General features: G+C 37.7%; 1 protein-coding gene across 1 annotated transcript; it reads left to right on the forward strand.

The window, feature by feature from the left end:
- Positions 1-448: 448 nt before the first annotated feature.
- On the forward strand, positions 449-11,854 carry MMGT1 (membrane magnesium transporter 1). Its single transcript, XM_033116318.1, has 4 exons — positions 449-780; positions 4,695-4,747; positions 7,041-7,144; positions 8,744-11,854. Exons 1-4 carry the CDS (start codon positions 702-704, stop codon positions 8,901-8,903), a joined length of 396 nt encoding a protein of 131 aa, XP_032972209.1. The 5' UTR covers positions 449-701; the 3' UTR covers positions 8,904-11,854.
- Positions 11,855-19,225: the final 7,371 nt, after the last annotated feature.

Raw genomic sequence — 19,225 nt, forward strand, 5'->3', positions numbered from 1 at the left:
GGTAAGGAGAAGGAAACTAACTCTTGCTGTGAGCATCCCCCTAAGCGTGCCACGTGTTTGAGGCTCCAAATCCCAGGCTGTTTTCCTTTGCTTTCACATTCTTGCCTCCTTCAGTAGTGCCGGTTCCCAAAGGACTGAAGCATAGGAAAAGCCAACAGAAAACAAAGGACACAGCTTGAGGGAAAAGCAAAACAAACAAACGAAAACCCCCTGCCGGGGACAGAAACCCAACACCCATGGCCTTTAAACCAATCCCTCCAGCCCCCAGCCCCTCGGCCCCACCCGGGCCTCTCCACAGGCCCCGCCCATGCCTCTCCAAAAGTCCTGCCCCTTGCCCCGCGGCCCACGCTCATTTGCTGGCGCCTTTCCTCTCCGTTTCCCCATTGGTCAGCTTTCGCTTCTTCTTTTATTGCCCCCCCCGCAGTTCCCCCGCCCCGCTCAGCTTCGCCCCCTCGCAGAGAGGCAGTGCGGCGCAGGCTCGGCTCGCGGGCACTCGCGGACCTTTTTCAGTGTGCTTGCCTTTTCTTCCCGTCATTCCTGTTTCCGTTTTCTCGGGGCTCTTCGGATTTTCCACCTCTGCGAGGCACTTGGCGCCCAGGGGTCTAGTGACGTCATCATTCTGCGCGGACACCCGCCGGTAAAAGAGGGAACTGCTTTGCTGCCCTACACTGCTTTTGTTGGGCTGCTGTTCGTCCGGAATCATGGCGCCGTCATTGTGGAAGGGGCTGGTGGGCATCGGCCTCTTTGCCCTGGCCCACGCGGCCTTTTCCGCTGCGCAGCGTAAGTGCCTGGGGGACGCGGACAGCTCCTGTGCGGGACTCCAGGGACGGTGTGTGGGCGCACCCCAGAGGGAGTGTCAGACCGAGTGTCCCAGGAAGGGTCATTCAAGACCTCAGAGTTTGGGGTGATTAGGAGAAAAGATGCGGGGCTCCCTGGTGGAAGATTGAAGCAGCGTTAGAAGGCAGGTGTCAGGGAGGGCTCAGAGCGAGACGGGCGGGCTGCAGGGTGGGCAAAGAGGGAGTCTCTGGGAATCCAGGACAAGTGATGTCAAATCCAGCGCGGGGCTGGTCAGGCAGAGAGTCAGACTGAGGACCTTGGATGCTCACGGTCCCATGACAACTAGGTGGACAGCCTCTTGGGCACTCCTGGGCTGTCCAGACAGTGACTGAGAAGTTAGGTGACCGTTTGCCTCAGGGACTGTGGTACAGGGGAAAGACTCTGGACTGGTCGTCTGGAGGGCTGGTTCTTAAAAACTTGCTTTGCCACTAAATCTGTGTGACCTTGGACAAGTCATGTCCCTTCTCTGATGCTTCACTGAGGTTGATTTTAATTCTTGCCCTTTCTATGTCACAGAGTGATTGGGAAGTTTAAATGAAAAAAAAAAAAGTAGAACTACTTTTATCATACAGATAAAATTGTATTGTCAAGAAGAGTCCAGCAGCAGATGCAGTGCAGTCTTGAGACAGCTGATCTGTTTCGATGTCTTCCTTCTCTCCTAGACCAAGGGTCAGCAGACTCTGGCATGTGGGCCAAATGCAGCTTCCCTCCTGTTTTCATAGTGAGCTAAGGATGATTCTACATTTTTAATTTGTTGTGGGTGGGGGGAAGGCAAAAGAATATCATTTTATGATCCATGACAGTTATATAAAATCCAGGTTTCAATATCCATTAATGAAGTTTTTTCACAGTCACATCCATTCATTTAGGTATTATCTGGCTACTTTCTAAGGGCAGAGTTGAGTAGTTGTGATAGAGACAGTATGGCCTGCAAAGCCTAAAATATTTATTATCCGGCCCTTTAAAGGTACAGTTGGCTGACCCCTGTCCTAGCTTACAGAGCCCATGAAGGCAGGGACAAGGTATGTTTTTTATTTATTGCTGTAATATCAGTGCCAGTGCCTAGGATGGTTTTCCCTACAGTAGGTACTCTATAAATTTGTTGAATGAAGGATGTGAATTCAAACTTGAACTTTATTCTCCTTTATTTGCTAGATTACTTTTCCATCTTTAGGAATAAAGTATAATATGAAACGTGAATTCCTTCAAAGCTCCAATTTTTTTTCAAGTTAAATCCTTTTGTTCTGTTTATTATATGTAATTAAAATGATCCAATTATTTTAACTACTTAATACATGCACGTATTATGACATTGTCTAAAGGAAATGCCACTTTTTTTCTTTTTTTAAGGAGGGCACAGCTCACAGTGGCCCATTCGGGGATCGAACCAGCAATCTTGGTGTTATTAGCACCACGCTCTAACCATCTGAGCTAACCGGCCACCCCAACAATGCCACTTAGTTTTCAATACATTTTTATTTAGAAGTTTCAGATTGACAGAAAAGTTGCAAACATACTATAGAAAGTTACTGTGTAGTCTTTACCCAGTTTCTACCATGTGTAACATCTTACCATAGTATACTGTTGCAAGTCAGAAACTGACATTGTTATATTATTATTAATGAAAGTCTAGCTTTTGTTTGGAGTCACCAGTTTTTCCATTAATGTCTTCTTTCTGTTCTAGGAATCAATCCCGGGTATCACATTACATTTAGTTGTCATGTTTCCCCAGTCTCCTCTGTTCTGTGCATGTTTCTCCAAAGCTCCAATCTTTAATGATAATGACAATAGTTAACATTATTAAGTACTTACCTAGTGCCAGGGACCGAACTAAGCACTTTACGTGTATTAGGTTGGTGCAAAAGTAATTGCGGTTTAAAAGGTTAAAAATAATTGCAAAAACAGCAATTATTTTTGCACCAACCTAATATTATATAATTCAGTCCTACCAAAATCCCTGTGAGGTAGCTATTATTGTTATTATCGTCTTTGAAAGATGAAGAAATTGAGACACAGCTAGAAAACTTGCACAAAATTAGAGATGAGAAATGGTGGGGCCAGGATTTAAAGACGAGCGATTTGACTCTAGAGCCTATGTGCTACACTGCTTTATAGAATTTAGTCTTGGAGAATTGGTTGAAATTGTGTGTGCTTAGGTGCTAGAGGTACAGTGATACCCTGAGGGAGTTCAAAGGCAAGTGGAGAAACAAATGGATCAAGAAATAATTGCAATAAAGTGATACAGATGCCACGCTGAAAGTATGTAAAGCTACCAGGAGACTGGCTTAGTCCTAGATAGAGCTTTGCTACGCAAGTATGTTCAACAGACCAGCAGGGTTGTAATCACCTAGGAGCTTGTTAGAAATGCCCGCCCCAGATCTGTTGAATCCAAATCTGCATTTCAGTGAGATCCCCAGGTGACTTGTGTGCGTATTCCTTTGAGAAGCACCGCCCTAGGGGAAGGGAGGATTCTGTGGAGTACTGCGGCATTTTCTACAGTTAGAGTTCAGCCGTAAAATTTTAAGGTACTGGAGCCAGATCATTGCTCCAGTAAAACCCCTTAGTTTTACGGATGAGGACATGCCTGGGTAAAGGCAGTGTTAGAGTCAGATTAGGCTTCATGCAAAGAAAAAAGCTAGCTGGGAACTGCACAGACAGTAGGAAGTCAGCCAAAACCTATTTTTGGTATTGGTTTGATTTTTTTTCTTTTGCACTTGTCCTTATGATAAACCCTGTAAGAGAAAACTTCAGAAGTGTCTCAAAACGCATTCTCTTTTGAGAGTCAATACACATCCACTCAAACAATTTGGGTTTTTTTGGTTCACGATACATTATTAAATAGGGATTATGCAAGGTTCCAGTAGAATTAGGATTTTGTGTTTTTGTGTTTCCAGTGAGATGAAAATGCCTTGTGACATTTCACTGCAGTAGGACCTCTTTATAATGCTCATGTTGGAAAGAGACTAATATTTACCTGTGAGGCTAATTGTGTAATGTCAGATTGTGGCAGCAGATAGCATACAATGGTGATGAACTTTATTATGGCAGAACATGTATCAGGTATCTTGTCTAATCCTCACATTATTCCCCTTTTACTGTTGCAGAAACTTAGGCAGTGAAAAGATAGCTCCTGTATTTCTTTGATTCTAAGACACACTTGCCCTCCCACTCCTCCGTTGTAACACTGAAATTGAGCTACATGTTACTTTTTGTGTGTGAGAATGTCTTACGTTGAATGAGATAACGTCAGTTACAGTAATTGAAGACCTGGTATTTATGATCCAAGCTTATCAGCTTCCAAATCCTGATCCTTTTCCTTCATACCTTGTTGCTTCCCGAGGCTAATAAGCAGCAGCATTATAATTTAATCTCAGAGACAGAAACTGATGTCCTGGAATTTTTCCTGTTCCACCAATGCCCCCAGCATATTCTCTCAGGAAAAACATTTCCATACCAATTCTATGTGATGGTGGTGCTATTTCAGAGTTGAGATTTTCTGTAGGCTTATTAATTTTTAAATAATTGTGATTTCTGTGACCAATTAGTGAAAGAAATGGTTCATTTCAGAGGATTATATTAATAGTTTTCCTGTAGTAATATGTTTAGTTATTTCTTCCTCATACTTGCTCACCTTTCACTCTTACCCGTTGTATAAGGTGACAAAGCAGGTCATGAAGAAAATAAAATAGTTCAAGATAAGTCTGACAGCCTTAGTAAATAGAGGTATTTGAGGAATCCAGGATTAGCGTTACTTTATGTAGCATACGTCAGCTGCTCCTTTGGTATATTGATTTGCTTGCATTTTAAGAAAGAAAAATGGGTTACAATTTCCTTAATGGTGTGCTTCTGGTTTATAGATCGTTCTTATATGCGATTAACAGAAAAGGAAGATGAATCACTGCCAATAGATGTAAGTTGGTCATTTATATTCTATTAACATATATTTTAAAAATTAGCCGTATAGCTTACTTATAATAATATTTTTAATGGTTTTTATTCTCTTAAAATTTTACAGACATGAAATTACATCTGTTCTCTACTTTCTGTCGCTCATTGTAAAACCCAAAGAGTTGGAAACAAAAGATTTGTTTGTTTTCTAGAACTGTACTTTAAATAGTCTTTCTAGAAGTTGCTCTGTCCGTAGTCTGAGATGGATTTAAAACGTTGATTGGCTTTATTTTTTTTGAACAGTTCCTTTTCGTATAAAGTTTAAGAACAAGCAAACCTAACAAAACATTGTTTAGGGACATATACATAGGTGGTAAAACTAAGAAACAAGGAAGTGTTTTTTAATTTAAAATGATATGTGGGCTTCAGTCACAATTTTTATCTTTATTGGATTTTAAATTAAAAAATAATAAGTTCTTTGTAACAGAATCAAACAGTAACTGTAAAAAGGAAAACTGAACCCGTAATAACAACAGAAAAACAACCTGACCCCATTGCTCAGCAATTCTACTTCTATTCTGAACAGTTTGGAGTGTATCAGTAGTTCAGTTTTCTTCCTGTACATAAAGAATATTATCTTTATTTATGTCTGTATAGTTTTACCTAATCAAAGCGTGCAGAATTTTGCTTTAAAAGTTATTATGCCTCTGTATATATGTATAGTTTTATAATTAGGTTTTTTATTACCTGACAATCTGTCTTGATACATTTTCCTGATGACTCATAGATTTACCACATTCTTGTTAATGGTGCCCATGATTGCAGTATATGAAATAGATCTTGCTGCACTACTGGTGGGAATGTAAACTGGTGCAACATGACATCTGGTTTTAATTTAGAAAGTTAGAGTAATAGCTTGTGGCTAATTTTAAGTTTAGTTGTCTGTGATTAAAGATATGGTCGATATGGCTATTAACTTCATTTTCCCGTCACTTCTGCTTTGTGGTAGATACACACACACACACACACACACACACACACACACACAGGCACATTCATTTATATCTGTTTAGAATAACTTTTTTCGGTTTGCAAATTGGAGATTTTGAAAAATAGACAAAATCACAATTAAGAAAATAAAATATACCTGTAATCCCATGTTGGTTAATATCAAGCATTTATTGCAAGTTTTTTTCTTGCACAACCTCTTTGGAAAGCAGCTTAGTATTACTTAATGAAGTTGAACGTGCATCTACTTGACACCTGTGATTCTACTCCCATGCACCAGGAGACGACACAAGGATATCCATGTTGACATTGTAAAAGGAACACACAGGAAACAGCCCACATAACCATTGACAGTGGAATGGATAAATCGTTTTATTTTCATATAATGAAACATAAAACGTAATGAAAATGAATGGACTGTAACTACCGCGTTTCCCTGAAAACAAGACCTAGCTGGACAATCAGCTCTAATGTATCTTTTGGAGCAAAAATTAACGTAAAACCAGGTCTTATTTTACTATAACATAAGACTTGGTGTTATATAATGTAATATATAATATAATGTAATATAATATAATATGAATTATAAAATAATATAATACCGGGTCTTATATTAATTTTTGCTCCAAAAGACACATTAGAGCATTAGAGTTGATTGTCCCGCTGGGTCTTATTTTCGGGGAAACACGGTATATACTACAACAGGGATGACTCTCATGAAAAAGTTCAAAATGGGGAAAAGTAAGCAATATATGTTTTAGAGGTGCATATGTAGCTGGTAAAATTATAAAGCAAAGCAAAGTACTGATTAATACACAATTTGGGACAATAGTTAACTTTGAGAGGGAGGGTGAAGGCTATAAGTGCAGAGAGACACATGAGATTTAAAAGGTACTGGTAACGTTCTGTTTCTTAAGCTGGGTGGTAGGTAAAAGGTGTTCTTTTGATAGTGTGATATTTTTTTTGATAGTCTGATATTTAACAATAATACATTAAAAAATTCTTATTTGCTCTTGGAAGCAGGTAATAGTTGATAACTTAGTTTTGAATGGCTCAGTATTTTTTTTTTTTTTTTTTTTTTTTTTTTGCTATTTGAGCAAACTGCATAAGCAGTTTTGCAGGCAATCCACAGAATTTATAGAAGATTTTATTGTGTCTAAGTTCAAATCATTCAAAATGAGAATTGACTCCTTGATAGGATCTGGGAGAAATACCTATTGGCGGTTAAAAAGAGATGGGGAGAAAATTGTAAATTTTTATAATAATATTTGTATGTTATTTGGTAATCTCAGTCTTTATACTCACAGATAGTTCTTCAGACACTTCTGGCCTTTGCAGTTACCTGTTATGGTATAGTTCATATTGCAGGGGAGTTTAAAGACATGGATGCCACTTCAGAACTAAAAAATAAGTAAGTCTTTTCCTTTTTTGTATGCATTTAATTTCTTGGGGGTTTTGCTTCATTTACATGATGTTAAGTGTATATATTCTGGTACATAAAAGTCGGTTTTGTTTTTATATTTTGATTATACAGTCTTTATGAGTAATGAAGTAAGAATATTGAGGCAGTGTTTGAGATGATAGGAAAGATGGAAGTTGAATGGCACATTATTGACATTAGCATAAGATGTTATATGTGGTTGCTTAAAATTATTTGTTTGTTGGGTGGATGGATGGGTGGATGGAAATAGGTATATAGGAAGATGTAAGATATTCCCTCAGTACTTTTTCCCTTCTTTCCTCCCTCTCTGCCTCCCCTTCCCTCTCTTTCCTTGCTTTCTCCCTTCCTTTTTCCTCTTTTTATCTTGTCCCAGCTTAGTCTTTGTAATAAGGGGTCTTCTGTTTCCTCTGTTACTTGAACCTAGTCTGTTATATAAACTCTGCTCTCAGGCCCTTTTCTATCCCTGGATTAAGATGTATTTGTTATTCTGCTTTCTTTTTTTCTTCTGTACTTCTAAGCTATTTTTGTGAGCTTTGCTTGCTTTTCTTTGTCATATTTCTTACTTTCGTAAAATCACCCTTTAGCTTTGTTCACTTCCATCTCTGGACTTTACCCACTTTCTTGATCCTGGAAAATTTAACCCTTTACGGTATTTCCTTAGGAGGATTTACAATAAACATTTATGTGTTAGAGGAAACTCACTCTCTTTTTACTTTTACTTTTTAGTTTGTATTTCAAATGGTCACATCTCAGCCTTTTTGTTTTATGTAGGGGTATGCTTGGATTTTTAGGTGGGCTGAGTTTGATATTAGAGTTGTTATCAAAGGAGGAATTTGTTTTTTTCCAGGAAAATAATGTTTAAAAACAAACCACCACTAAAAGCCATACATTTAGGTACACATAGTTTAAAAAGAACTTTTTTAAAGACTATGTATCTCTCACTGGAAAAGAAGGAAGGCTACTCCGCTATCACGACCCACTACTGTTCTTACAAAGAATCTACTAAGAATCACAGGCAAGGGACCAGGAGAGAAAGAAGTAAAACAGAATCACATTAAGTGGGTGGTAGCAAAATACATGAATTTGGACAACAGCAGGTACAGAAGGGCCAAAGCAATTTTTTCATTGTACTTGAAAGATTCTTGGAAAACAGATCTGTGAAATGACCACAGGGCTTGAAGACCGAGGACCAAATGAGAATAATCAAAGGTACAAACTCTGTACTGGTTTTTAAAAAAGACTATTTGGCATGGGCTAGTGTTAGATCTACAGAGGTGATTAAAGTTGAACGATTACTTGTGTTATTCATAGGCATGCTGGAAAGGATGGCTGAATAAAATATTTGAGTGCTATATGTTGTGTTGCTTTTCCAGGTTTTCCATTTTCCTTATACAGGAAAAAAATGACATACAGTGTAATTACTATTTATAGTCTGATGTCATGGATTTAAACTTAGTTTAAAATATTCATAATTCATCATTCAAATTCATAATTCATCAGAAGCCTGCTTATTTTCAAATAGGCTTTTATAAAGGTCTATCTAAAATGCATGCTGTTTTTTTTTTTAAGGACGTTTGACACATTAAGAAATCACCCATCATTTTATGTGTTTAATCATCGTGGTAGCGTGCTGTTCCGGCCTTCAGATACAACAAATTCTTCAAACCAAGATGCCCTGTCCTCCAACACATCGTTGAAGTTACGAAAACTTGAATCACTGCGTCGTTAAGATTTTTACAAATCAAATCATGACAACAGGACAGCACACAGAGCTGGAATATCGGAGTTTGGGGTATAAAACACTCCCCCCCCATCAGTATTTATATTGATCTTTCAGACCTAATTAAAAAAAAGCTTATGGCCCTTGTTTGTAAACTGTTAATCAAATCATTGATGCAGTATAAATTATCTGTGAAATGAGTCTTTGATCTTTCATAGAGAGAATTCTTTTTGTTTGTTTAAAACAAATTCTCATCTTTTGTAAAAGTCACTGTTTTGAACACAGTTCTTTGAAAAAAATGATGGTTTTGTAATTATTTATTTTCTTAGATTTCTCTTTCTTTTGCACTACAGTTTTCAGGATCCTTTTGGAAATAGTGTGACTACTGCATTTTGCAGCATGAGTGATAGTAAAATGTTCTTCAGTGCTTAACAACAAATGGACTTCTCTAAAGAGATTTTAAAAGGTGACTTAATCGGGTTTTTTAATGCCCCCTAAAATGGCTCTGCTTCAGCAGATAGTTGTCAGTTTTTAATTTATCCGTGACTTTTCACCCCACCTGACTCCCATATACCTTCTAACATCAGCTGTCTTGTTTAATCACTTCTCTGGGGTTCTGTGCGCAGTGAGCAATTTTTATGTCCAAAATTCTTTGTCACAACAAATATATTTAACAAACTCAACTTGCTGTAAAAGCTACTTGTGATCTTTTATCGGTAAGAAGTTTCCCTAATTGATTATGTAATATAAGAATAGTTGAAGATAGACCAAAAAGACCATTTGTGATTTAATTATCATGCTTACCTAGAAGACTAGTAATCATGGAGGAAAGCTGATTTTTCATTAGGCAGTTTAACTTATTCGAGGTCTGTTATTTTATTGCACGCCATGCTAGTGAATTAGTAAAAATAAACTTCTCATTAAAAGTAGACTTCAAAGGAATTGGGCCAAATATGGTCTAAATATTTGAAACTAATGTCTTTAATTTAAAAAACAATTAAGGTAAAAAAAATTAAGAAACTGTTTTGTAGCTTCTGACTTCTAGCAGGCTTAGAGTTTTTCATCTCCATTGTATGTTGCTGAAGATGAGGAAGTGGATACAGAGTAGAATATTTTTAGAAACAGTAATTTTAGTTTTAGGGAAATTTGGCTAGCTCTTTGATCTGCAGAAAGCTTAACATTTCTTTGTAGAGAACATTGCTTTTATTGAATTCTACAGGTATGAAAACATTGCTTGTGTTGAATTCTATAGATGTAAAGGGAATAACTACAGAGATTTGAAGAGGAAATGTGCTTTAGGCAAGAATCAGATGATGCCTTTACACTTGATGGTATTTTTTTCCATTAGAAATGAACCTCAGCTCTTCTGTTCTGCCTGGTAACACAGCCCCAAAGCAGAAGATGATTTATTTTGTCTTTGGGTTTTTATTGTTGTTTTAGTTTTGTTTTGCCAACCTAGTCTGTCTGTGGAACACTGACTCTGCTTTCTAAGGAGAACAAAGTTAGCAATGTTCTGATAACCCGAAATCATTTAGACATGAGTTAAAAATGTGAAGTCAGGGGTTGAAAGTGGTGATGATAAAATCAAAGTAGTAGGGCTTGTATACCGTTTGCTCGGGTATGACATGATCTGTAATAGCCTTTTGCTTGCTTCTCTCTTGGGGATGTGTTCCTTTCCTAATATGGCTTTATAACAACTTTAGTGAGATGTAATTCACATAGCTTACAATTTACCCATTTAACAGGTACATTTCAGTGATTTTGTAACATAGTCCTAAGTTGTGCAACCATGCCCACAGTCAATTTGGGAATATTGTCATCGTCACCCCAAAAAGAAACCCTGCATCCTCTAGCAGTCACATCTCATTTCACCCCAATGCCTCCCAGTCCCAAGCAACCACTAGTCAATCTACTTTTTTTTTTAATCAATCTACTTTTGATCTCTATGATTGGCTATCTAGTCTGGTCATTTAATCTAAATGGATTTGTACAATATCTGGTCTTTCATGACTGGCTTCCCAAATATGGTTTTGTTCTATGTGGAGTGAGAATTTTTTTCTCATCTTGGGAACTAACTGTGACTGCTGTGAAAGGAAGTCGTTGGTAAAATCACTAGCTGTGAGGACGGAGGGTCAGCTACTTAACAGTTTAGTTTCTCAGTTAATCTTATGCCGAATAGTTTTTCCTCATAACCAAACATTCGTGACATACTACTACTTATAATATTTTGGCTAGTTTCTAGAATGGATATTGAAATCTTTGCTTACCTAGTCAGGAAAGTCCTGCTAAAAATGATGCCAAATAATTTGGCAAATAATTGGCATAGCAGTTTTCAGTCGTGTCTCACTTTGCTAGCAGCTTGTATACCTCGGGCCAGGTGAGCTTCCCAAATTTCTCCTTAATTTCCTCCAGTGAATTTCTGCTGTCTTTTTAAAGTATGTACCATAGGATTAAAAGAGATTTGGGTATATCATAACAGTTCTAAATGGATTCAGTTCAGAATTTATAATGTTATGAGACAGGCCATGACTACCTAAGGTAGTCCCCAAAATGGAGTGCTGTGAGCTAGTTCAGCCGGCAGTGGACTATGATTCCAGGGGCATTCCGACATTTGAACTATTGAAGGCTCTCCAGAATATAGGAAAACTCATTTTTTAACCAGGGAACCAGCCAAATGCTATGGGCTGTTGGCCCAGCTGTGGAAAATGTAGGTCGGGGGAACTGGAGACTACAATGCTCTGTAGCTCCCGAGTGATTGTTTCCTAAGCACTGTAGCTTCTTTTTCAGTGGCATGGCAGCATCTTCCTGGTTGTATGTGGCCTGTTTCCATGATGTATTGAGTAGTGTTTGTCGTGAGCATCGATGCCTGTAACACCAAGCTAAACACAGTCTTTTGGATATGTTTCCTCTCTTTAAATGACCTTGCCCTGTCTAATAAATAAATGATTGTCTCACCCTCACCCTGTTTTTGGTAGTGTTTTTTTTTTTTTCTGTTTTACTTTTAATCTCTTTTTTTTTCTGTTTCTCTGTCCCCAGAAAAATGTAAGAGCTAATTTTATGACTCTTTTTTTTCCAGTGTGATGCTATTTTACTAAATTCAATAGATACTTTAATTTTTATTGTATATGTAAAGTCTTACTGCAATTTTATGTTTTTTGGAGTTGAAATAGAACGTGTAATCTCATTTATGTTTATAAATTATCAAATGACCTTTGGGGTATAAGAATTTTAGTCCCTGAGTAGCAGTGTCTAATCATTCCATCACAAATGTGTTATATAGCCAAACTGTCATTATAAAATGTCATTTTATACTTAACAGGAAATCATGATTAAAGGGCAAATCTAAAGATTAATGAAAATCCAAGGGGAAGTTATGGTTTGCAAAACTTGACACTTATCCACAGTATTTTAAAAAATAGCACTACCGATAAATTTAAATCTATCTAGGGATATCTCAAAATAAACTACTAATCAAGGATTCTTTAAAGAGGAAAAAGGAAAGATAATATATGCACATGGCAAAAAAATCAGATGGTACAGAAAGGCATGAAATGAAAACGTGCCTCCTTCCTACAACTAATACCTCTTTCAAAGGTAACCAGCTTAAAGTGGCTTGTATATTCTTTCAGGAAAAAAATTATTTGCCAGCAAATATTTACTTGAAAAAAAAAGTTTACATTAATGGAATCAGATGGTATCCAATTTTCTGTACCTTGCCTTTTTGCTGTATTATAAGATCTTTCTGTACCAGTATATACAGAAACACATCATTGTTTTTAATGACTGTGTGGTATTCCAATGTATAAATGTGTTATACATGTTTAAACATTTTACTATTGCTAAACCATACTGCAGTGAACATACCGTACTTGTACATATAATGAGATTGTACTGACGGTTCATTCCTAGCAATAGAATTGTTGGGTCAAAGGGCGTTTTTCATTTCATTGCAGTAGTTATTGCCAAATTGTTCTTCAGAAATCTTTGCCCAGTTATAGTTCCTCATATAACGAATAAGAACATTTTTTTACAAGGCCCATGCCAGTATTGGGTACTAAGCTTATTAAAATTTCATCATCTGAAAGTGACTAAATGGTATCTTTCATTTTAAGGAAGCTGTAATGTATTTTAACGCAGGAGATACCTAGAACACATTTTCGTGTTTATTGGTTTCTTATATTTCATTTTCTGTGAACTGTGTGGTCATGTTCTGTTTTCTATTAGATGATTTGCTTTTTATTGATTTGTATGATCTCTTTGTAAGCTATGAATATCGGTGCATTGTCATATGTTTAATGATGTTTTCCTGAGTTTTATTTATTTATTTATTTATTTATTTACTTACTTACTTACTTACTTATTGATGTAGTTAAACTTATCAGTCTTTATGGCTTCTGGGATTTGTGCCTTGTTTAAAAAGGCCTTTACATTTAAGAATAAATGTATTTTCCCAATACTTTTAAGTTTTTTTAACCTGTAAATCTTTGATTCATTTGGAATTAATTTAGGTAGAAGGAGTGAAGTAAGGATTCAACATTTTTCTTCCCCAAATAACTATGTGGTTATCCAACTCGCTTTCATTGACTTTTACACACTGATTTGAAAAGTCATCCTTATTCATACATTGAACTTCCCATATGTATTTAGATCTGTTGCAAAAATTACCCGTCTTTTAATTATTTTAAGTTGTTACCCATTTTCATATTTGGCTTTAATAGTCCATGTCTCATTATTTTCAAGATTTGTTCCTAGTTATTCTTGCATGTTTATATTTCCAGATGAACTTTAGTATCATTTTGTCCCATTCTAAAATTTGTTGATATTTTTCCTAAAATTTCATTTTGAAAAATTTCAAAGTTACAGAAAACATAAAAGAATAGTATGATGAAAGCCATGATACTTTCATTTGGAGTCACCATTCCTAACATTTTGCCACTTTTGCTTTTGTTTTCTCAAATGTGCTTTTTTCCTCTCCTGAATTGTTTGCCGTAAGTTGCACACTTCATCATCACACTTCATGACATTATGGCAACCCTAAATATGTCAGAGTGCCTCTCCTGTAAGAGTGAGGACATTCTCCCATTTAACCACAATACCGTCCTCACACTTAAGAAAATGATGAACCATCCAATATTATTTCATATTCAAATTTCCCCATGTGTCCTCAGAATGACTTAGAGCTGCCCCCACCAAGGTTCACAAATTACATTGGTGAGTGCATCTCTAGTCTGTTTTAAATAGTCCCTCTTCCTCTTCTTTAAAATGGTATTTTCTAAACAACTGTTTTTAGAACTTAGATTTGTAGAAAAGTTGGGAAGGTAGCACACAGAGTTTCTGCATACCGCCATGCAATTTTCCCTATTATTGACATGTTAGAGTGATACATCTGATATAATCAATGAACCAATATTGATGCGTTATTATTACCCACAGTTAATGTTAGGATTTCCTTAGTTTTTACCTAATGTCCTTTCTGTGTTCCAGGGTTTCATCCAGGGTACCACATTACATTTAGTCAAAATGTCTTCTTAGGCATCTCTTGACTGTGACAGTTTCTTAGACTTTCCTTGTTTCTGATGACCTTGACAGTTTTGAAGGAATACTGGTCAGGTATTTTTGTAGAATTCCTCTATTGGGATTTGTCTGATGTTTTTGCCATTTATTAGACTGGGATCACATGTGCCATTATTATACCAAGGGTATATATTTATTAACATGACATCACTGTTGATGTAGTTCTTGATCACCTGACTAAGTAGTGTTTATCATGTTTCTCCACTGTACAGTTACTCTTTTTTTCCCCTTTCCATACTGTACTCTGGAAGGAAGTCACTATGCACAGCCCACACTTAGGGAGTGAGGAGATACGCTCCACCTACCTCCTTGAGGAAGACGTATCTACATCAATTATTTGGAATTGACTGCACAGATATGTTTCTTCTCTCCCACTTATACATTTATTAATTTATGTCATTTATATGAGTTTGGGCACATGAATATTTATTTCATACTTTGGGTTATCCAATACTACTTCATTTTTGTTGTTGAAATTGTTCCAGTTTTGGAACAAATTCATTTGGCTCCTGTGTCCCTCTGACATACTCCCATTATTGTGGGGTTTTTTTGGACCACGTCCTTACTTTCTGGCACTACAAGATGCTCCAGGCTCATGTTGTGTATTTCCTTCCCCAGTCCTAGAATCAGCCTTTTCTTCAAGGAACCCGGTTCCTTTAATTGAATAATGGCATTAGAAACCAAGATCTGGGCCCTAGTTGTGCTCAGTGATGCTGGGTTTTTGTTTGTTTGTTTGTTTGTTTTTTGCTTTGAGGCCCTTTCAGCTAACAGAGCAAGGAAATAATATGCGTGTATAATAAACCTGTGCATATACACTTATGTATCAATATTTCTGTGTGTAACATCTATATTCCTATTACGTGAAACACGAGTTCATACTGATGTTTGATCCACCACCACATAAATCATTCTAACCTTCTCCCCTTGCTTGTCTGTAAACTCCCACTTCAACGTTGAGAAACCTGGATCCCACCATCTGCTACCCATGTACTTAAGTTGTTTAATTCCGGAATTATATGTAAAGTGGTTTCAGAATTGTTAACCCGTACTCCCATGGGAAACAACTTTTTCAACTAGAGCACAGTGATTATGTAGGTTTTCTTGCATTCAGTTTTACAGACTCCACTGATTTCCAAAGTTACTTAGGTCAACACCTCCCCCCCGCCCCCAGTATGTTTATTTCATAAATTTCTAATACAATTAGATTGTTTTGTCACATTATGTCACATTATCCTGGGATTCTCCTGACCTAAATGACTTTTCAAAAATTCCGTGTACATCAAGGTTCACTTTTTTAAATGAAAATTTTTAAATTGAGGTAACATTGGTTAATAACATTATGTAAATTTCAGATGTACACCATTATAATTCAATATTTGTATACTCTATTGCATGCTCACCACCAAAAACCTGATTTCCATCTATTACCATATATTTGACCCCCTTTACCCATTTTGACTCCCCCCATCCTCCTCCTCCTCTGGTAACCATCGTTCTGTTGTCTGCATCTATGAGTTTGTATTTTTTTTAGTTCATGTTTATTTTTCTGTTTTATATTCCACATGAGTGAAATCATACAGTTTTATAAAACTCAACAGCAACAACAGAAACAACCTGATTAAAAAATGGGCAAAGAATTGAAAAAAGAGAACAATTCCTTTAACCCTGTGGTGCTGTGGATTGTAGGAACATACAAAGGAAATGACTTGCCAACTCCTCTCTTTAGGAAGCCATAGCCTTCAGAAGAAATTGAAAGTAAGACATTTTTTTCAGCATTGGTCTGTGGCACCCACTGCCCTTTCCAAGTGCATGATTCCCAGGGTTATGCAAATGCAAGATTGAATCCTGTCTTTACTTAAAGTGTTGATATTGTGTTCATCATGGAAATTTTGCATTAATTTATATATATATATATATTTTAAATGACAGTAAACTATTATTTATCTTGATTACCAAGTGCTTTGGCAGCCCCCAAAATTTTGCACCTGGGGTAACTGCCTCACTTGTCTCAGCCTAGTCCTGGCCCTGCTTTGCCTGCCCCTGTGAACTTCTGATTGTGTGAGACCCTGAGCCATCCCTGTGCTCGGCAAGGTTTTCTGACAGTGCAGCCAAATGCACTCCTAAGTTACTGACGTCCTGAAGTGTAAGATGCATGAGGTACCAGACCATCTGATCTTCTTCACTACTGTCTCCCCCAGTGTCTACCAGAGTACCCAGCAATAGAAATCCCTCAACAAACATTTGTTGAATGAAGGAAACATTATAATGAGTGTCTGTGAATTACCTTAAATTCCTCATAGAAACTGATTTGTTTTCCAACTAAGTCATTTTCAGATTTTAGAATAAAGGTATAGAGTCACACCACAGCTGTGGCCAGGGAAAGCCATCTCCCCAGACAAGAATGTTCAGACCACAAGGATTTTATGACATCATCTATTCTGGGATTGTTATTTTAAAGAGACACAAATGAGGCCCCAAGAAGGGAAGGAACCATTTAAAGTCATAGGCAGCCAGTGCCAGAGCAGAGACCGGAAACCAAGTCTCCAGACTGCGGAGCGCACAGTGCTGCTTCTTGCCCAGTTCCAGGAGCACCACACATTTGAAGTAAATGCCCCCCTGCTCACTGGGGGCTGTATTTCTTTAAGCACACTAATTTTGTGCCTCCACTATATTCCTCTAGTACAAAATATGGTTTGGTGAGCCCAGAAAGGGAGTTTTCACCAACTGCTCTGATAAATTAAAAGTTGCTACAGAAGTAATACGAGTAGAGTGTTTGTTTAGGAACCTCACAGCCCATTTTTCATCTTGAAAACACCTATGAAAACACTATGCAAAAACCTTCCTGCAATCAACAGTAAAATCAACAGTATCAGTAAAAGGGTCTATTTTTAACCCTAAAATCTAGGAAACTGAACTACCATTCTTGACAGCTCATGTAACAATGCAGATAATCTTGTCAGTTTATGTTAAGAAATGTAAAATCAAATCTTCTACAAGGCCTCACCTAGTTCTAGTTGATAAACTAACAATGGGAAGGTTAAACATAACTGTTATCTGCATTAACGGCTCACCTTCCTCAAATCCCCACCGTGGCCACTTCCACCCAGTCATAGAACGGGTATGTTCCCAATGAGCTTGGTGAATACACTCCCCCTGGCATGTGCCTATTTAACTGCCCGCTCTGGAATTTCTTCTCTGCTGCATGAATTCCACCGCTCTGCTTTCATACAATGGCCATTTGATGCCTTTGTCATGTGACAATGTGGCTAGGCTGAGCTACAATTTCCACAGTCCTTATTCTTGTATGTTTCTGAATAGAAGCGACAAGGGAGATTCTGGGAGATGTTCAGGGGCAGAGGGAAGCACTGACCATTACGTGGCTCACACCCGATGCTAGTCTGCTGATTCACCTGATTGCTGTGAAGCAGCACATAGGCCTGCAGTTGTTCTACATTCCTCGTATCTGCCTTCAGCCTCTCTGACTTCAGGGCCAGGAATGTGTGCTCGATTCTGTTCCGAAGGATCTCTGCTTCTGCAAGGTACCCTTTGTCTCCAAGGTCAGAGGCAAGAACAGCTCTGGGCTTCAGTCAGTCCCCATGGAGTTTCTGCTGGTGCTTGCAGGAGCCCGCCTGCTTATGATCTTCCCTTCCTGAATGTTTGCCCTTCTTCAGCATTCTACGAGAAACAACAGCCTTACAGACAGAGACATTGTACCTACTTCCAAATAATTTATAAGGCCAATTCCATGTAACAATTCCCTTTATTATATATATTTCATATATTTTTAATTTATATATTTTAAAAAGTATATATTACATATAAACATATATGTGTTATATGTACACACAGATGTGTGTGTGTGTGTGTATATATATATATATATACTCATATATATACAAATACACATATACTAGGTGTGATAAAAAAATACGGTAAATGCTGCCGAGTGCCATCCAACAGAAAGGCAGGGATCTTCAATATGGGAAGTGGCACATCGAACCTTACTAACAGTGTGTGACAAGTTTCAGCTTGTTTGGTGTAGTCAGTAGGGTGTGTGCTACGGTTGAGAGGTGTGTTGTTGTTTTTTTAATATTAGTTTTAGGTATATAAAACAACATAATGATTATACATTTACACCCCTCACCAAGTGATAACCCCCCCAAGTCTACTATCCCTCTGACATCCTATAAAGCTGTTACAATACCCTTGACTATATTCCTTATGCTATACTTTACATCCCATGACTACACATATGTATGTATAAAAAGTTACATTTTGGGGCCGGCCCAGTGGCTCAGGAGGTTGGAGCTCCGCCCTCCTAACTCCGAAGGCTGCCGGTTCGATTCCCACATGGGCCAGTGGGCTCTGAACCACAAGGTTGCCGGTTCACTCCCGCAAGGGACGGCGGGCTGCGCCCCCTGCAACTAGCAACGGCAACTGGACCTGGAACTGAGCTGTGCCCTCCACAGCTAAGACTGAAAGGACAACAACTTGAAGCTGAACGGCACGTGCCCCTCCACAACTAAGATTGAAAGGACAACAACTTGACTTGGAAAAAAGTCCTGGAAGTACACACTGTTCCCCAATAAAAGTCCTGTTCCCCGTCCCCAATAAAATCTTTAAAAAAGAAGTCACACTTTTAATTTCTTCTGAAGGCTATGGCTTCCTGAAGAGAGGAAGTAAGCAAGTCATTTCCTTTGTATTTTCTTGCAATCCACAGCGCTGCAGGGTTAAAGGAATAGTTTGATTTCATTACA

The sequence above is a fragment of the Rhinolophus ferrumequinum genome, chromosome X, assembly GCF_004115265.2.
Source record: "Rhinolophus ferrumequinum isolate MPI-CBG mRhiFer1 chromosome X, mRhiFer1_v1.p, whole genome shotgun sequence".
In the NCBI taxonomy this organism is placed as follows: domain Eukaryota; kingdom Metazoa; phylum Chordata; class Mammalia; order Chiroptera; family Rhinolophidae; genus Rhinolophus; species Rhinolophus ferrumequinum.

Bases quoted from the DNA above. Each gene is read 5' to 3' on its own strand.
- MMGT1 (XM_033116318.1), top strand. From the start codon at position 702: ATGGCGCCGTCATTGTGGAAGGGGCTGGTGGGCATCGGCCTCTTTGCC. The intron at 781-4,694 runs GTAAGTGCCTGG...TCTGGTTTATAG, and splicing joins GGCCTTTTCCGCTGCGCAGC to ATCGTTCTTATATGCGATTA. The intron at 4,748-7,040 runs GTAAGTTGGTCA...TTATACTCACAG, and splicing joins ATGAATCACTGCCAATAGAT to ATAGTTCTTCAGACACTTCT.